Here is a 15,914-nt window from a genome sequence, read left to right as displayed (position 1 = left end):
AATAGAACAAAGGACAACATTTTGCCCGACAGTCTACTGTACGCAGACTGAGAGGCTGTCAGACTGTGAGAGCTGCTGTGATTAAGCCTTCCTTCATATCTGTTATAAAATGCAGACGTGAAGCAACTCCTGTGTGTTTATGGGCAAACTGGGAGTACTCTGTGGTTTCCACAGGTCTGGAGAGATGCACAGAATATCTGCAGGCAGGAAGGATGTCCTAATGTAGCTTATTATTAAACTCTAAATCACATGTACTGTCTGCTACAGCACCACAGTTGAAGTTTAGACCCCCTCAGTGCCGCTGAATTGTACAGCAGATGTATGATGCTGCAAATAATTCATTTGCTAGCATGCATTTTGTTTCGGCCCCTCCTTCCCAAGAACTAACAGCTCCTCACAAGCAATCAAAGAGGAAAACAGTGATGGGAGATTGCTTTGTTTTATCCATTTACATTAAAGATGCTGCAGTAATTCTACATGTAGTTTATGCTAGCATCTGATTATTTGCATGATTAATTTAACCTGCATTATTCCAGTTGAGCCTGAAGCCCATCCTATGCTTGAAATTCCTCAATTGAACACTTTTTGTGTGTGTGAATGTGTGTGAGTGTTACTGAGTTGTGTGTGTGTATGTTGGTGCATGCAGATAAAAGTGACAACCGGAGACACAATTGTACATACACATCCAACATGATGACACATATAGTTGATGTCTTTGTGCCGTTGCCATGGTTTCAGGCTCGCTACAGGCGGGAGCATGCCCAGCAGAGGAGTGCTCCGTCGCTCCCCCTGGTGGACAACCTGCTGAAGGACAACACAGACGGCTGCACCCTGACTGCTCTGCTGCACTTCTACTGCCCACAGGCAGTCAGACTGGAAGGTGGGGTCCGCCCCGCAATCTGTAACCACACCCACTGTTATATGTAGCTACACGCCATTTAATTGTAGTTTTTCTATCAAGTAAACACACGAGACTAAAGTCAGTTCAGTTATGTGCTTAGAAAAAGGAAAGAATGGCAAACAACAAGCACAAAGGACGCTGTCTTCAGCTCTCATCTCTGCTGTAACTCTCACCACACATTTGAATAGAGGGCTTCAAACAAAGAGTTTATTTATTAGCAGTTTACTCTGATATTCTGAGGCCATGTAGCCCTATGACAATGAAAATGAGATTAAGTAAAACAGCTCTTTGACATTTAAGCCTAACTTTATAGCATTTGGTAGGATCACATGTAGCATGAAGTGTTTTAAAGGCAGCAATGAGCCAAACTTTAATCCTAACTTTAATGAACAACATATTGAAGAGATTAGGGACCCTGTTCTGACCTTCTGCATTTACCGTTAATGATATAAATAGAAGAGTATTTTGAGGATGATGACCCAAGAAGGACACCGCAAGGCAGAGAGCTTTGAGGGCAGACTTGGAGAAGGCGAGCGAGACAAAGAGAAACAAAGGCTCGTTTCCTAAGTGCTCGCATGCGCCCTCATTTCTAAAAATGCGCTGGGTTGGGTTATTATTGGTCACGAGGGATATGTGACATAGAACCGTTAGAGGAGTAGCTGGCTGCTATTTCAAAGATAAACAACTCTAATGTCAGCGCTCTGAGACTCTTGGGATTGAATGTACTTCACAGGGAGCTCACACACACATGTGCACCAGATGTGAAAGCTGAGTAAACTTCATTTAGGTCTGTAATTTGCTCTAAAAATAAAATAAAAAAGAAATACAGTAAAGGACAGAATGACATAATACCAAAGAAGTCAGCTGCTGTAATGTTTGTTTTTTTGTCCCTGATCCGTTCCTTCTTGTAAGACATCCTACGCATGCACGGGCCGCCCTTACAGTAACGTCAGGGGATAGAAATTCTGATGATTCATCTAGAAGGAGATGAGGTTTGAAAACTTGTGTCAGGAATTGTTTCAAGGATTCTGAAGGGGTTTAAATCAGATACTGCATATGGCGCACATACAAGTGAGGGAAAAGTAGGGTAATTTTCTTCTCATCTGTTTTTTTTTTTAAACCTAAACTATGCCTTATCTTTTCCTTGTCTTCCTGTCTGGCCTTCGCTATCAACCTTCCCTTGTGTGTCTATGTGTGCGTGTGTGTGTGTGTGTGTGACCCCTCCCCTGGCTGAACAGATATCTGCCTCAAAGAGACCATGTCTCTGGCCGACAGTCTGTACAACCTCCAGCTGGTGCAAGAGTTCTGCAGGAACAATCTCAACCACTGTTGCCACTTCAGCCTGGAGGACATGCTCTACGCACATGCATCCATAAAGGTAAGAGGACGAGTAAATACATGTATGTGGAAGGTGCTATTTTTATAATGTGGATTGAGTTGAAGAAAGAGAGAAAATAAAAGTTATTTTGGGGGGAATAAGGAGAGAAAGGGTGGGAAATGACAAATAGGCAAAAATGAGTCATGCAGGGAAAAGTTTAATAATGATTGTGTGTGTGTAGCAGGCTTGGCTCTCACTGGGGTTGTTATTGCATGTGTGTGTGTATATATGTGTGCGCATGTATTAGCAGGGACATAAAGATCATTTTGCCACAACGAGTATTGCTGTGCTGCCAGATTAAATGAATATGACAGTCTGTGTGTGTATTGGTGCATTTCTAACACAGATGCTGTAGGCCAAATGTCCTCCCGCTCTCAGACAGAGGGCAGATTCTGCTCAGAGGAGATTCATAGTCCTGACCCGTCTCTGCCTGCCTCTCTTGTCCTCTCCCTCCTCATCCCTGCTGTGTTTTTTTTTTTTTATCACAACAACAAAATCAGTGAACTTTAGAGATAACACAACTGCTGATTCACTCGGTCCTTAGGCGGTGATCTCCCTATTTCACACACGTTTGTCTCTGATTAATAAAAGACTTACTGTACATCTGTAAGAGGATCTCTGTGCCATCCAGACATTAGCAGCCAGTGTGGGTAAATAGTATGCGGAGAGCGTGGGTAGAAACATTCGGATTCAAGTCACGGTTGCAGCTGACTGGGACTTTCCATTCTACAAAACAACATAGCAGAAGGTTTTCACACTTGTGCAATCTTTGCTTTGTATTTCTCTCCTTTTTGCTGTCTTAGTCATTCTCTACATTGTTTATAGTGTGTCTGGATTGACTGGATTATGCTACAATAGTACAAGTAGGCAAAGGAAGGGAGGAGAGAGAGTATAATGGCCATGAGGAGCAGCTAAAGACTCTGGCACACCGCCCATTCACCACAGACTCATTCCCCCTGAATCTTAACCAGTTAGTGGGTGTCTATTCATTTAATATATTACAGCAAACAAAATGTCGTTTACACCATTGAGCAGTTTTAAAATGAAAGATCAACTCTTTGGAAAAAACAGTTCAGAGGAATAGAAATGTCTGCTTTTGTTGGTTTTGCCCTTGTGGAAAAGGGAAGAAAATGGTCTGTGTTCGCTGACAGAAAGGTTTCCTACAGACCTCCATCGTCTGCATAGGCTTACAGAGTCATTCTGTTTATTGCATGAACGTATTTATCATTGATTTGGATCACTCACTCGCTGCTTTGTGCATCCATCCGTGCATATGTGACATATTTAAACTAAACTCCAGATGGTGTTTTTTGGCTGTTTTCAAGGGGTGTATGGATTTGACATTGAACAACTCAGACAATGAAACATGTGCAGACGTTCGAGTACATACACACACACACCTGATTCAGTTACCTAGCAACACAGGCTGCGACCTCATTGATCTGACAGAAGGCTGTATAATCGTGCGATTGTAGCTCATCTGGCATCTTTACAGATACAACTGTGGGCAAGGAGCTGCAGCGAATGCAAAGTGACAAATTTTGTGCTAATGACATTAATATATAACTACAAAAGTTTGTGTGTGTGTCCGTCTGTGTGTGTGTGTGTGTGTGTGTGTGTGGTCTTGCAGAGTAACTACCTGGTGTTTATGGCTGAGCTTTTCTGGTGGTTTGAAGTGGTTAAACCCTCGTTTGTACAGCCCAGAGTCTTCGACCCGAATGGTACCGTACGACTTAAAATAAAATCAGCATGCAATTTGTTCATTTTTTTTGATGATTATTTGACAATAATAAATGCATGCTAATTGTGATCTCTAATAATTAACTCCAGGTTGCAGCTGAATATTGAGTATATGTCATGTGTTTCGCTCTGCAGCTTGTGAGCCTGTATCATCCTGCAGAAATATGGCTCCTGTGTCCAGCCCAGTCAAACAGAGCTATGCAGACAGACCTGACAGCCCAGAGAACATCCCTGCTGAGGGTAAATATCTGTTACCAGGTGGTGATGTGGAACAGGCTATTTGCTAATGCGTGACTGTTCAGTTGTAGTCCAAACAAATGTGCATAAAACAGAACTTGGATATAAACCACATGGGTCCTGTACATCACTCATTATTTTTATATCTTCAGATCATGAAGGCAGAAGTGTCAAAATGTGAATTTAAATGGGTTTATTTCCCTCGAATGTAGAAACAGCAGAAGCCATGTTCAACACAGTTCTGTTAAACTTTTACAGTTCACAGTTTATTCTCTACTTTCTTGAATTTGCACATACAAAGCTTTTGTTTGGCTTTGAAAATGATATAAACATTACTAAAAGCAGCTTCCTTCCTGTTGCATGAATACAAAACAGTGAAACAGAATCTGGATGCCTTTTGTTTTGATACTTGAGGCCCTCTAGTGGATTGTTAACATCCATACAGTAGCTCTAATGCTGCCATGTTGCTGTTGAAACCTATTACTGAATATTTTTTAGCTTATTATTTAGGAAATATTTTGGTAATTATCTGGGAGTAGTAGCCTGAAGGTGAGGTCTTGAGCAGGTAGTTCAGATCTTCTAACTAACTGGAAAAATCTTGGCCCAGTTTTGCTACTTTTAAGTTGCATTGTGAGTACATACTGTATGTAAGCCTTGTTCTTCCTGTCTTATCTGTCTCTCAAACAGGTGTAATGAAGAGGGCTAACTCAATGTCCTACATGGATGGCTGTGTTGGAACGTGGCCAAAGGAGAAACGGTTAGTACCTAAAGTTGCCCTACCAAAGCAGATGACATTCATTGACCTGCATATGTGAAGAGGTCTGTTGTTTCCTTATTAAACTAAAACCAGATCTCCCTCCCTCTTCCTCCCTCAGCTCCTCCTCTCGAGGAATCTCCTTTGAGATTCCTCTGGATGGAGACCCGACCATGCCGCTCAGTGAAGCTCCCCCCCTCCGCGGCATGACCCGCTCCGCCAGCAGTGACGGTCTCGGTTTCAAAGTTCACTATGCATCTCGAGGAGGCATGAAGCGCCACCTCTCCCTCATGCCCGTCAATGTAAATGGCCAGAGCCGACACATACCAGAGGAGGATGAAAACTTCACCTCCCACAAACCCCTGGGGCGGAACAACACATTCTCGATTAAGAACCAAAGCAGGTGCAGAAGAATGTTAATTTAGATTTGGTTTATGGAGAATTTTGCAATTTTCCCATAAGAGACAAGTTCATGGATGTTTTTTCATAACTCTCTCTGTAGTTTAATGGTACAGTTCAATGCAGTGTTTGTTTCGTGATGTAAGGACTGTTTTTACTGCTTTTATTTTTCTTTGTGAAACAAAGAGGTTAAATGTATTAATTAGCCCATATTTATAGTTTGCAAAAAACTTCCAAGGGAAGAACAAGTGTGATATGCATGCTAGCACCTGCAGCACCATTATACATTAGCTGCCTGCTCAGGTGCATTTTCTGTCCTGCTCCTCACCTTTTCACATTTCAACATCTAGAGAAACTTAACATATGGACTAATAGAAAATAATTTACTTAATTTTTGAACCCCTCCCTCCAAAAACTAAGAATCCAGGTATCACAGGAGTCCCAGATGTTAATTAAGTGATGTGAGACCCCTATTATTTTGAAAATTGGTTGAATGATGATCTTAGCTTTGCTCACATCAGTTCATGAATGTCTGTGAGAACAGCTACTAGTAGGGTAGTGCACCTTCTCCAGTGCTGAGTATGTGCCTGTACAAAATCAAAAAATTACAGAATAGTCAGAATTACTTTTTTCCAAAACATTTTTGTACCATTCTTTTATGCTTAGATGTTTTTGTTAATAGTTAAATTAGGAACTTTCAAAACAGAAATTATGCGCTGTCAAGATAAACCAGCAGCCATCTATCTCTGCTCATTGCAGTAAACATGTTCGAACTGCATGAAGGGCATCTACCAGTTTATCTGACTCTGGGGAAGTAGGAGAATCTGTAATCAATCATCAGTTAATTTGCACAAACCTGTCCCTAGGTACTCCAATGGAGTCCTCCCAGACAGCAATCACCATGGTAACCACAGTGGCCACATCAGCCCATCAACTCCTCCGAGCATCGAAGAGGCCCTGAAGATCATCCATGACACAGAAAGGCCCCACGCTAGCCTCGGCGTGGGGGACGGAGACAATGGCTTCTTTCTCCACGGTGCAGAGTCTTCAGACCCTCCAGGGGCGCTGGGTCTAGGAGACGACCAGGGTTCAGCTAAGGCCCGGTTGAATGACCATGACCCCAACTCGGTCTCCACTGATGAAGTTGACACAGGCATCCATGTGAGGACAGAGGACATCCAAAGCTTGGACGAGGACTCCTCCTCTCTGAGAGACTATTCAGATATAGACCCGGACTGTGAGGCCGTGACCAGGTCGTGCCCTCTGCCTGACCAGGCGGAGAGGGAGAGAAACGGAGAAGGAGGGCTTACAGGGGTCGGTGACTCTAACCTTGAGGGTGAGAGGGGAGATGGAGTCGAGAGGAGCAGCCCCTGTCCCAGTTCAGCACCCACGCTCCCCAGATCCCACACAGTTAGCCCTGCCTTGTCCTCAGGTGGCTCTACAGGTGGCATGGTGCGGATGACGAGCTTTGCAGAGCAGAAGTTCAGGAAGTTAGAGGGGAGGAGTAGTGGAGGAACAACACCAGAGAGTTCAGATCTCAATGTACCATATACACACCAGACTAAAATCTATTCTTCTCAGGTTTGTGTCATTCATTCTTTCACTCAAACATCCACCCTTTCTAAAATATGTGTGTCAAAGGCAGAAATGCAATTTGGAGTGATTAAGCTTGGCATACTAACTCTTCTCTCTTCACTCTAGATCTCCACACCCCCTTTGCCGATCACATCTCCCTCTCCAATAACGCCTTCGCCCAGAGACCCCTCCCACCTGATTGCCTCAGAGATGATTCAACTGAGGATGAAGCTGGAAGAGAAACGCAGAGCCATTGAAGCCCAGAAGAAGAAGGTAAAAGTATAGAGAGAAAGAGAGACAGTCGACAGCAGAGCTTCAATATAAACATCCACGTTATGATGCCGTCTTTCCGTTTTCCAGGTGGAAGCAGCTTTCACTCGCCACCGTCAGAGGATGGGTAGAACAGCCTTTCTGAATGTAGTGAGAAGAAAAGGAGTCACTGCCCCGCTCAGCCCCGGCTCAGGGGGAGCAGAAACGCCTTCCCCAGAGCCACTCATGTCCTCAAAAGAGACCAGCCAGGGCAGCATGGAGCGGGCGGAGAGGTGCAAGCCAGACGGAGCAGCTCCCAAATCTCCCTGTGAAGATGGAGGTGAGTAGGGCTGCAACTAAGGATTATTTTCATTATTGATTAATCTGTCACTTATTTTCTGATTTAGAATTCATTATTTATGTATAAAATGTCTAAAAAAAAATGTGAGAAATGCCCAGCACAGTTTTACAGAGCCCAAGGTGACATCTTGAATTTGCTTGTTTGTGGTGATAAAGGTGTGGCTCCAGGTGAAATCGACCTTGCGGAATACACACGCTCCATTGAGAGGCTGAACACGTCGCTGGGCTTCCTGCAGACGGAGATGCAGCGTTTGGCTCAGCAGCAGGAGAAGATCATGGCTATGAGAGAACAACATCAACAAGCCTGGGTCATTCCTCCTCCTGCTCCATCTCCACACAGGTATCACTTACTGGTAGCTATTTATAGAAAAATCATTAACCATCATCCTGCAGACCCTCTTAAGTGTTCTTGTCCCCTCCTACACACAGGCAGCTCCGTGAGTTGCGTAGCAGCAGTGTCACAGGCCGAGGGTCGGGTCGAGGATCAGTGGGGTCCTTGTCTCCCATCTTGTCCTCTTCCGGGTCTCCCCGTGCTCCCAATCGTTCCCCTGCTGGCATCAAGCGGCGGCCAGCCTCCTTCCACGCCAGGACACCTCGCACTCCACGGCCAAATGATCTGAAGGTCACACCCTTCAGCCGAATGCTCAACACTCCCACCTCAGTGGACAGCCTACCCAGACTGAGGCGTTTCGCTCCGAGCCAAACACAGACCAGCTCGTTTGCCTACCTTGGCCACGATGACGGGACTGGGGAATACAAGAACCAGGAGGCCAGTAACAGAAAAGAAAACACTAAGGACAAAGAAGAGACGGCAGCAAGGAAGAGTGCAGGCACTCCTCCGTCTCCAACTAAAGAAGCAGCCAAAGAGAAGGAAGATGAAAGACCAGAGGAGAGGAGAGAAGCAAAGCAGGCTCAGTTGAAGGTCGAAGGCAAACAGTCGAGGACAACAGGGGTGTTGTGTCAGCCGGTGTCTGATACCCAAGGGGCCGCAGGCAGCCAAGGAGACTCCCAGGACAGGAGAGACCTGGTGGAGGTGACCATGTCTGGGCTGAAGCCTCCAGATAGCCAAGGTCAGGAGGTGACAGGAGAGGGAGAAGCAGGAGCAGACACTTATGGAGAAGACCAGAAGATGTGCTGTGGATTCTTCTTCAAGGTGAACTGAAGCTACAGAATTATATGATAGTTATCATGCTCACGTAAAAAAAAAACATTTTTATCTTTTTAATATCAAGGATAATATTGATATTATAAATATCTATAACATGAATGGAATTCTCAAGCTGAACAAAAACACTAGGTAGTAGGTATAATGCTGAATTGGACACAGTTTTAATCATAAATTAAAAAATATAAATTTGAGCTGCTTTCTGCTGCCATAATTTAGTAAGACCATACTGCTTGTATTCTTTTTTGGGAAAAGAGAGACCTCTGTGGATTTGGTTTCCTTCAGAGTGAGCCAGGCTAGCTGTTTCCCCCTACTTCCAGTCTTTGTGCTAAGCTAAGCTAACTGGCTGCTGGGGACTAATATGAGAGTGGTATCAATCCTCTCGTCTTTCTTTTCACCAGAAAATGAATAAATGTAACTCCCAAAATTTTGAGATATTGCTTTGCTTTGCCTGCTCATGCTGCTATATATCCACTTTTTTCTTTTCTTTCTCTTCTCAAAGGTTTGGTTGACTTAGCTAGCCAGCTGCTAACCTATCCTGATAGCCTGCCATCATCAAAGCATTCTTGTTCTTTACTGTTCCCATATGGAGTATAGCAGACCTTTTGATTTAATGGCAAAAAAAAGCACAGATGAAACGAAATACATGGCAATTATTTCAATGCATTGCAGAAATTAACAATGTTATTAGTTGCAGTTATGTTTTACAGGACAAAATGTTGATTCAACATTCAACATTTCAATTTATCCATTTGGTCATTTGAGCCCTGCTGCAGTGACACTGCAGCCCCCTAGCAGGTCCCATCACCCACTTTGGGAAACACTGCAGAAAAACTGTAATCACAACTGATATGCACAGTTCATTACCTTCTCATAAATAATGCCATCTATACAGCCTTATGGTCCTTTATGCAGGTAGTGGCAACAGCAACTGTGTGAGCCTGGCACAACATGTGCAGTATCGTGCTTGTTGAGCCATGATCTGATCAGAGACAATACACGAGTGAATCTAGGCCAAAAAAAAGGGCCAGAACACAGACTCATCGTAGATAATTACACTTTCATTATAGAGATGCCAGATCTTTGCTGACAGAAGGTAATTAATGCCATATTAAATACTACTTTCCCCCATACTTATGTGTATTTTTTTTAACATCCATTTAATCTTGATAATTGATGATAGTAGTTTTATATACTATACTTGTTTTTTTTGTTTCCCCACCCATCAAACACCAGGATGATATGAAAGGGGAAGAGGACATGGCAGCAAAGAAAGCAGCTCTGCTGGAGAAGAGGCTGAGGAGGGAGAAGGAGGCACAGGTGAAGAAGCAACAGCAGGAGCTGGACCAGGAGCAGAAGAAGGAAGCTGCAAGGTTCGTCTGTCTTTCTTACTTACTGTCTGTTTTTCTTAGCACCCTAGCTACTGATGAAGCATTGTTCTTTTACAAGTCAGTGAAAGAAGAATTTTAGCAGTAAAATCCTGGTGGTTATTGTTGCTTTACTGCAACTAATCTTTGTCTTGTCCTCCAGGTTGAAAGCAGAGGAGGAGCAGCAGAAGAAGGACGACGAGAAAGCAAGGAGGGAATACATCAAGCATGAGTATATGAGGAGGAAGCAGCTCAAGCTGATGGAGGACATGGATGAAGTCATCAAACCCCGATCTGGAAGTCTCAAGAAGAAGCCACGGCCCAAGTCCATCCACAGGGACGTCATGGAGTCGTCGACTCCCCCTGTGAGAGCAACAGGTGGGCGACGCACAAACAGACAGACACACATCACTGTATGACTGTAGTCACTAACTCATGCCTACCTGCGTGTGTTGTTATGGTGCAGGAGTGCGTCCTCGAGGCTTCTCCGTATCGAGTGTTTCTTTGGCCTCTCTCAATCTGGCTGACAATGACAGCAACAAGCCAGATAACAAGAAGAACAACAGGTAAGGCCCTCTCTCTGGCTACAGCCTGAATTTTAGACACGTTGATTTACAAAGCACAAGAAAAGCAACTGTTCTACCGGCAGGCTTCGTAAACGAGATCATATTTGTGAAATACACCTCTGAATCAAGTGGATCACATACTGTAGAAATGTTGAAATTGTTGGTGCATAACTTTTATGACCCCATGGATAAATTACTTACTTTACTTTTAAAATTAGGTGTATTTATAGTATAGTTAAAGCAGTTTGTTTAATGTGCTTCCCTATTTCAAAGGAAGTACAATGATCTCATGAAGTTACAACATATTTGGAGTTGATGAAAGGTCACATTTTACATCCTCCAAGTGTGTTAAATTTCTACTCTTGGACCTCTTGTGGCTGATAAGTTCCACTTACTTTAACCTTCATCTTCTTTTGTTAGGTATATATATGAAAAACAAAAGCTGTAAACTAAACTCAGTTATTTTTTGCCTCTTACCAAAACTTAGTAGTAGTAGTAGTAGTAGTAGTAGGAGGATGAGGAGGAGGGGTGTTTTAGCACAATTTTGATCCAAAGCTGTCAGATGACTTCACTCTTCACTAGCATCTCATTTTCATACACCTTTTCCTCAAGCTGTCCACAATCATATTTACTCTTTCAAATATAAGTCTCACAATCTCTCAGTGAGTTATGTATGTTTATAAAATCTGCTTAACTACAACCAATATTTTCTTTCTTTCTGTTCATTGCAACCTTTTCAAATTCTGTAATCAGTTTGTGCTATAAAGCATTTTGTTATTATTCTCGCTGTTGTGTTGTTCACTCTCTCAGTTCACCTTTTAAAATATCACAACTTCCCTCCCATATTTCCCTTATGTCCCAACTAGGCGTTATTATGGATCCCACTGCTTTTCTTGGCAAGACACAGCCTTCTCTGCCTCTGATTGGCTTATAGTGATATTCTTACCCTAACCAATCTCATTCCTCATGTGTAAACCTAACCAACAAACCCAACCAACAAAGGCAACGAGTACTAGCCAATCAGAGGTAGAATAGGGCGGGACTTGCCAAGAAAAGTGGGATCCATAACAATGCCACAACCAGATATCAAAAACTGTGCTGTGATTTTGAATCAAGTGAATGTTTGATGATAAGTTTGTTGTTTTATGACGTCTTACACTCGACGTCTTGATTCTCTTTTATCCCTCTCCTTTTCCTCTATTTTGCATGCTTCCCTCAGAGGCAATAAAGTAGCTTCTTCCCATGTCCCGTTCTTTCTAAGCTCTCCCAAAGAGAGAAAGGGAAGGTTAGTAATGCCTCCGAAAAAGAAGTGTTTTAACCGAAAGTCTCAATCGGTGTATTAAAGTAGATGTGGCTCCATGTAGATACACTCTATTAAACTTTCATTAAAGTCTAGATGTCTTTCAACACAGACAAACACATAGAAGTAGACAGATGTTTAAACAGTAAAGTAATTTCATTGTAGCTCTTGCTTCTGCCTTCAAGTTCATTGGACCTGCGTTGCTGAGCTGTTTCTGCCTCAGTTCTCCTGCTCTTTATCCTCTTTCTGTCTTTCGCAGTATTGCTCTCAGGCTGTTTGCTCTCTTCTCTATGCTGGCTGCTCTGCGCTTTACCACTGTGTTTGCTGTTTCCTCTACAAGTACTTCGGCTAGTCTCTAACAGTAGCCACAAAGACAGCACTAATACTTTGCTTTGCTTGGCTGAACATGCCTTTCTGTCCCCCCACTGCACAGCTTCGTAGGAGTATGTACTGTATGATGTAATGCAAGACAACAGGCAGGGTTTGGAGAATTGTGTCACAGCGTCTGACCTTGATTTTCCACATCTCTCTGTGTGTTTAATATTTGTGTGTGTGTGTGTGTGCATGTTTGTACGTACAATCTGTCTTTGTATGCTTCCATACCTTGTTCGTGCTTGTGTCTGTCTACCTTTATGTGTTTGTTGGTATATTTTGTGTGTGTCATTTGTTGGTTTGTATGTAATCATCTCCAGGCCAGACTCTGCAGAAGGTTTTTCTTCTTGCCCTTCCGCTGGCAGTCGTAACGGAGAGAAGGACTGGGAAAACGATTCTACCACCTCCTCCACTCCCTCCAACACTGAGTACACAGGTATTAGAGATGCTGTTGACTCCGCTCGTTGACATTTACGCAGCTACTGCAATGAGTTGACAGTCTGATGCCTGTGCTGTGCTTTCTTCCTCCAGGACCCAAACTATACAAGGAGCCCAGTGCCAAGTCCAACAAGCACATCATCCAGAACGCTCTGGCTCACTGCTGCTTGGCTGGCAAGGTCAACGAAGGGCAGAAAAACAAGATACTTGATGTATGTTTTGCACTTATGTGTTTGCGAACATGTCTTCCTGCTTATAGTTAACAGTCTGCACTCAACAATTACTTTTTTCTCCCATGATTCTCCGCAGGAAATGGAGAAATCTGAAGCCAACAACTTCTTGGTGTTGTTCCGTGACGCTGGTTGCCAGTTCAGGTCGGTGTACACCTACTGTCCTGAGACGGAGGAGATCACCAGACTGGCCGGCATCGGGCCAAAGAGCATCACGGCTAAGATGATTGAGGGCCTGTACAAATACAACTCAGACAGGAAGCAGTTCAGCCAGATCCCAGCCAAAACCATGTCCGCCAGTGTGGACGCCATCACCATCGCCAGCCATCTGTGGCAGACCAAGAAGCAGGGGACGCCCAAAAAACTGCACACTAAGTAGTGGCAGATGGCTGGGCACCATTTGAACATGCTTCTCTGGAACAAATACAGAAGAATTGGTGGATTTTTTTCCTTTTTTTTTTTTTTTAAAGGGGCACTGTTGTAAATCACAACTGGAATGTAGAACACAAGTGGGCCTCACAGACGTTTTTGTCATAATACAGAGCTGACTGTGACACTTAAATGGGGCACAAGTGTGTACTTGTCAGCATGTGTATCAATGTTCTCGTGTGCCAAAAAAAGAGAAGAAAATAATAGGCGGACCAATGCCTTACCTAGTTGAACCACTGAAGCACTGAATGTCACGCCTCCGAAAGAGGCCGTTTGGTTAAGTTGATCATGTGTGGCCTTATGCTTGTTTTGTGTTACATGGATGCGCTGTGAGTGTTGGTGTCATTTTGTCAGCGACTGTTGAAAAAGTCTGTTGTGATACAGGAGAGGTTGTGTGTACACACAGGTCTGAGATCAGATTACAACCCCTCAAGCCCAGGTTGTGCAAAGGGTGGCCTGTCTGATCAGGGATCAGGTAGAGGCAGCATTTTCTGATGAGTTTTGCTGCTTTACAGGCATGTTTTTTTTTTTTTTTTTTTTTTTTACATGTGACTGAAAACCTATAAACAGTTCAAATTTGTGTATGTGTGTGTATAGTGAAGTGCCAAGAAGAGTGAGGAAAATACCTCATTTTTTTGTGATTGCAATTACTTTCCACAAGTGTGAAATGATGAGATTGTTGGACATACGGAGTACCATCGAACAATTCTGGAAAGCACCTGCAATAAACTCTAATTTATTTCATTTAAATAATGCTTTGAAGATATTTTAAAAAGCGTCTTAGATTTTATTCAGAGAAACATAATATACAATACGTATATAAGTTAAATTAGTTTGTATATAATGGCAGTTCCATTCAAAAAAAATCAGCTTGTAGTAGCTTTTGAGTAGCTTTTATAATTTATCACCTGTGTGTATCAGTATGTTGTCGTTTGGGGCCTTTTATTGTGCTGCAAACACAAAAAGTGTGATCACTCAACAGTGTCACTGATAAGACTATCATCAGTAGTAGAAATGACAGAAATCCCTCACTGTGTCATCAAGTCTGTGCAATCTAAGAGTAATTTAAATAATCACCATTGACCTTGTTGCCGTTTAAACTAACAAATACTCAAAATGTCACTTTAATGTGCATATTGTCTTAACTAGTAGATCTTGATTACCTTCAAAGTAGTCCACAATTGTAAATAAATGATTTCACCTGTTATAGCACTTCAAGACCTTGTCCCCTTCCCACTGTCCCCGTCGAGTCTAATCAAAGATGTTTCATGACTGTCATGCTTGTTGCTTTACTTTTACATTACTGTTACACTTTTGTTATGCGTTCCTTGAGTATGTGTTGACACTGTACAGATATATTTTGGCATATAGAAGTATTTTTTGTAACGACATTTACCTGTTGGAGGTGTGTACTTTTGAGGCAGTGCAGTAGTTGAAGGAAGTGTGTTGAAAGCAACGTGTAGCTGCGGAGGAGAGGTGTGAAGTCTCATTCAGGCTTTGTTGCGGAAAAGTATCAAATCCAGTAAGTATACTGAAAAAAATCATAGTATTTTTTTTTTTCCAACTCTGAACTCATTTTCCTTTCATTTTACTAAATATGCTCAATTGTTCATGGATTTTTGTTGTATTTTTTTTTTTTTTTATTCCTTTGAGCTTTATTAAAATGCCAGCTATCAACAGCATTCACGGTGTCTCATTTCACATTGTTGTCGTGATTAATTTGAGTGTAACGGAATAACAGAAGTCTAGTTATTATATGTTGTTGTGTTGCAGTGTATTTTTGACTGATAAAACTTTAGACTGAAGCTATAGACTTAAGGCTATTAAATAAAAGCTGTAGTTACTCAGAAAATCAGCATTTTTCTCCACAATATCTTCAAATTCTTCTTAGAGCTATAAATCAGTTGGACCCATATATAAGTTTATTGCAGATTAGGCCTATTTGACAGAAATGCCAAAGATATGTTGTTAAGTTTGTTTTTTTTACTGTAAAATGCCCCATTGTATATTGGTCACCATTCTTAAATAAACAAATTTAAGGGACCCTTGTCAAAAATCTTAATGTTATGTATTTATGTTTAAAGGAGGATGACCGCACACAGACTTCTCTATTCAAACAGCATTATGTTGAATCAAAGCCCAACGTTTCAGCTCACACCTACTTCAAGGTGTCACCTATGTTGATACCTGTCTTCACTGTACACATTGTAGCTCCATCTTGTGGTTAAAGGATAGGTTCACAATTGTTTAAGTCTGTCGGTCTTAACACAGTAGTCAGGTGTCCATATGAACATTGAAACAGGTTTTGCTTGCCGTAAACATTCCTCCAGTTCATACTGACCGTAGAAGATTTCCTTCAAATACACTTACAATGTAAGTGATGGGGGACAAAATCCACTGTCCTCATTTGGAGAAAAAATTTATTTAAAAGTTTATCTGAAGATAATCTTCAGC

At 42.4% G+C, this 15,914-nt stretch overlaps 1 protein-coding gene across 3 annotated transcripts in view; it reads left to right on the top strand.

Annotated features, from left to right (window-relative positions):
* The window catches only part of camsap2b (calmodulin regulated spectrin-associated protein family, member 2b), a 34,485-nt gene extending 19,821 nt beyond the window's left edge, over positions 1-14,664 (top strand). For 2 of the 3 annotated variants that reach the window (XM_067605669.1, XM_067605668.1), the window contains 17 exons: positions 739-880; positions 2,140-2,279; positions 3,910-4,000; positions 4,155-4,259; positions 4,944-5,013; positions 5,132-5,413; positions 6,276-6,990; positions 7,111-7,257; positions 7,345-7,573; positions 7,750-7,933; positions 8,023-8,746; positions 9,995-10,131; positions 10,289-10,503; positions 10,592-10,691; positions 12,684-12,799; positions 12,895-13,013; positions 13,111-14,664. In XM_067605669.1, the coding sequence (XP_067461770.1) occupies positions 739-880; positions 2,140-2,279; positions 3,910-4,000; positions 4,155-4,259; positions 4,944-5,013; positions 5,132-5,413; positions 6,276-6,990; positions 7,111-7,257; positions 7,345-7,573; positions 7,750-7,933; positions 8,023-8,746; positions 9,995-10,131; positions 10,289-10,503; positions 10,592-10,691; positions 12,684-12,799; positions 12,895-13,013; positions 13,111-13,410 (3,816 nt within the window). In that variant the 3' untranslated portion in view covers positions 13,411-14,664. The other variant, XM_067605670.1, reaches the window with a different exon arrangement.
* The last annotated feature ends 1,250 nt before the right edge of the window (positions 14,665-15,914 follow it).

Source organism: Thunnus thynnus, chromosome 12 (assembly GCF_963924715.1).
Source record: "Thunnus thynnus chromosome 12, fThuThy2.1, whole genome shotgun sequence".
NCBI lineage: Eukaryota > Metazoa > Chordata > Actinopteri > Scombriformes > Scombridae > Thunnus > Thunnus thynnus.
The sequence above is the reverse complement of the archived record's forward strand: the minus strand, read 5'-3'. Positions and strand labels throughout refer to the sequence as shown.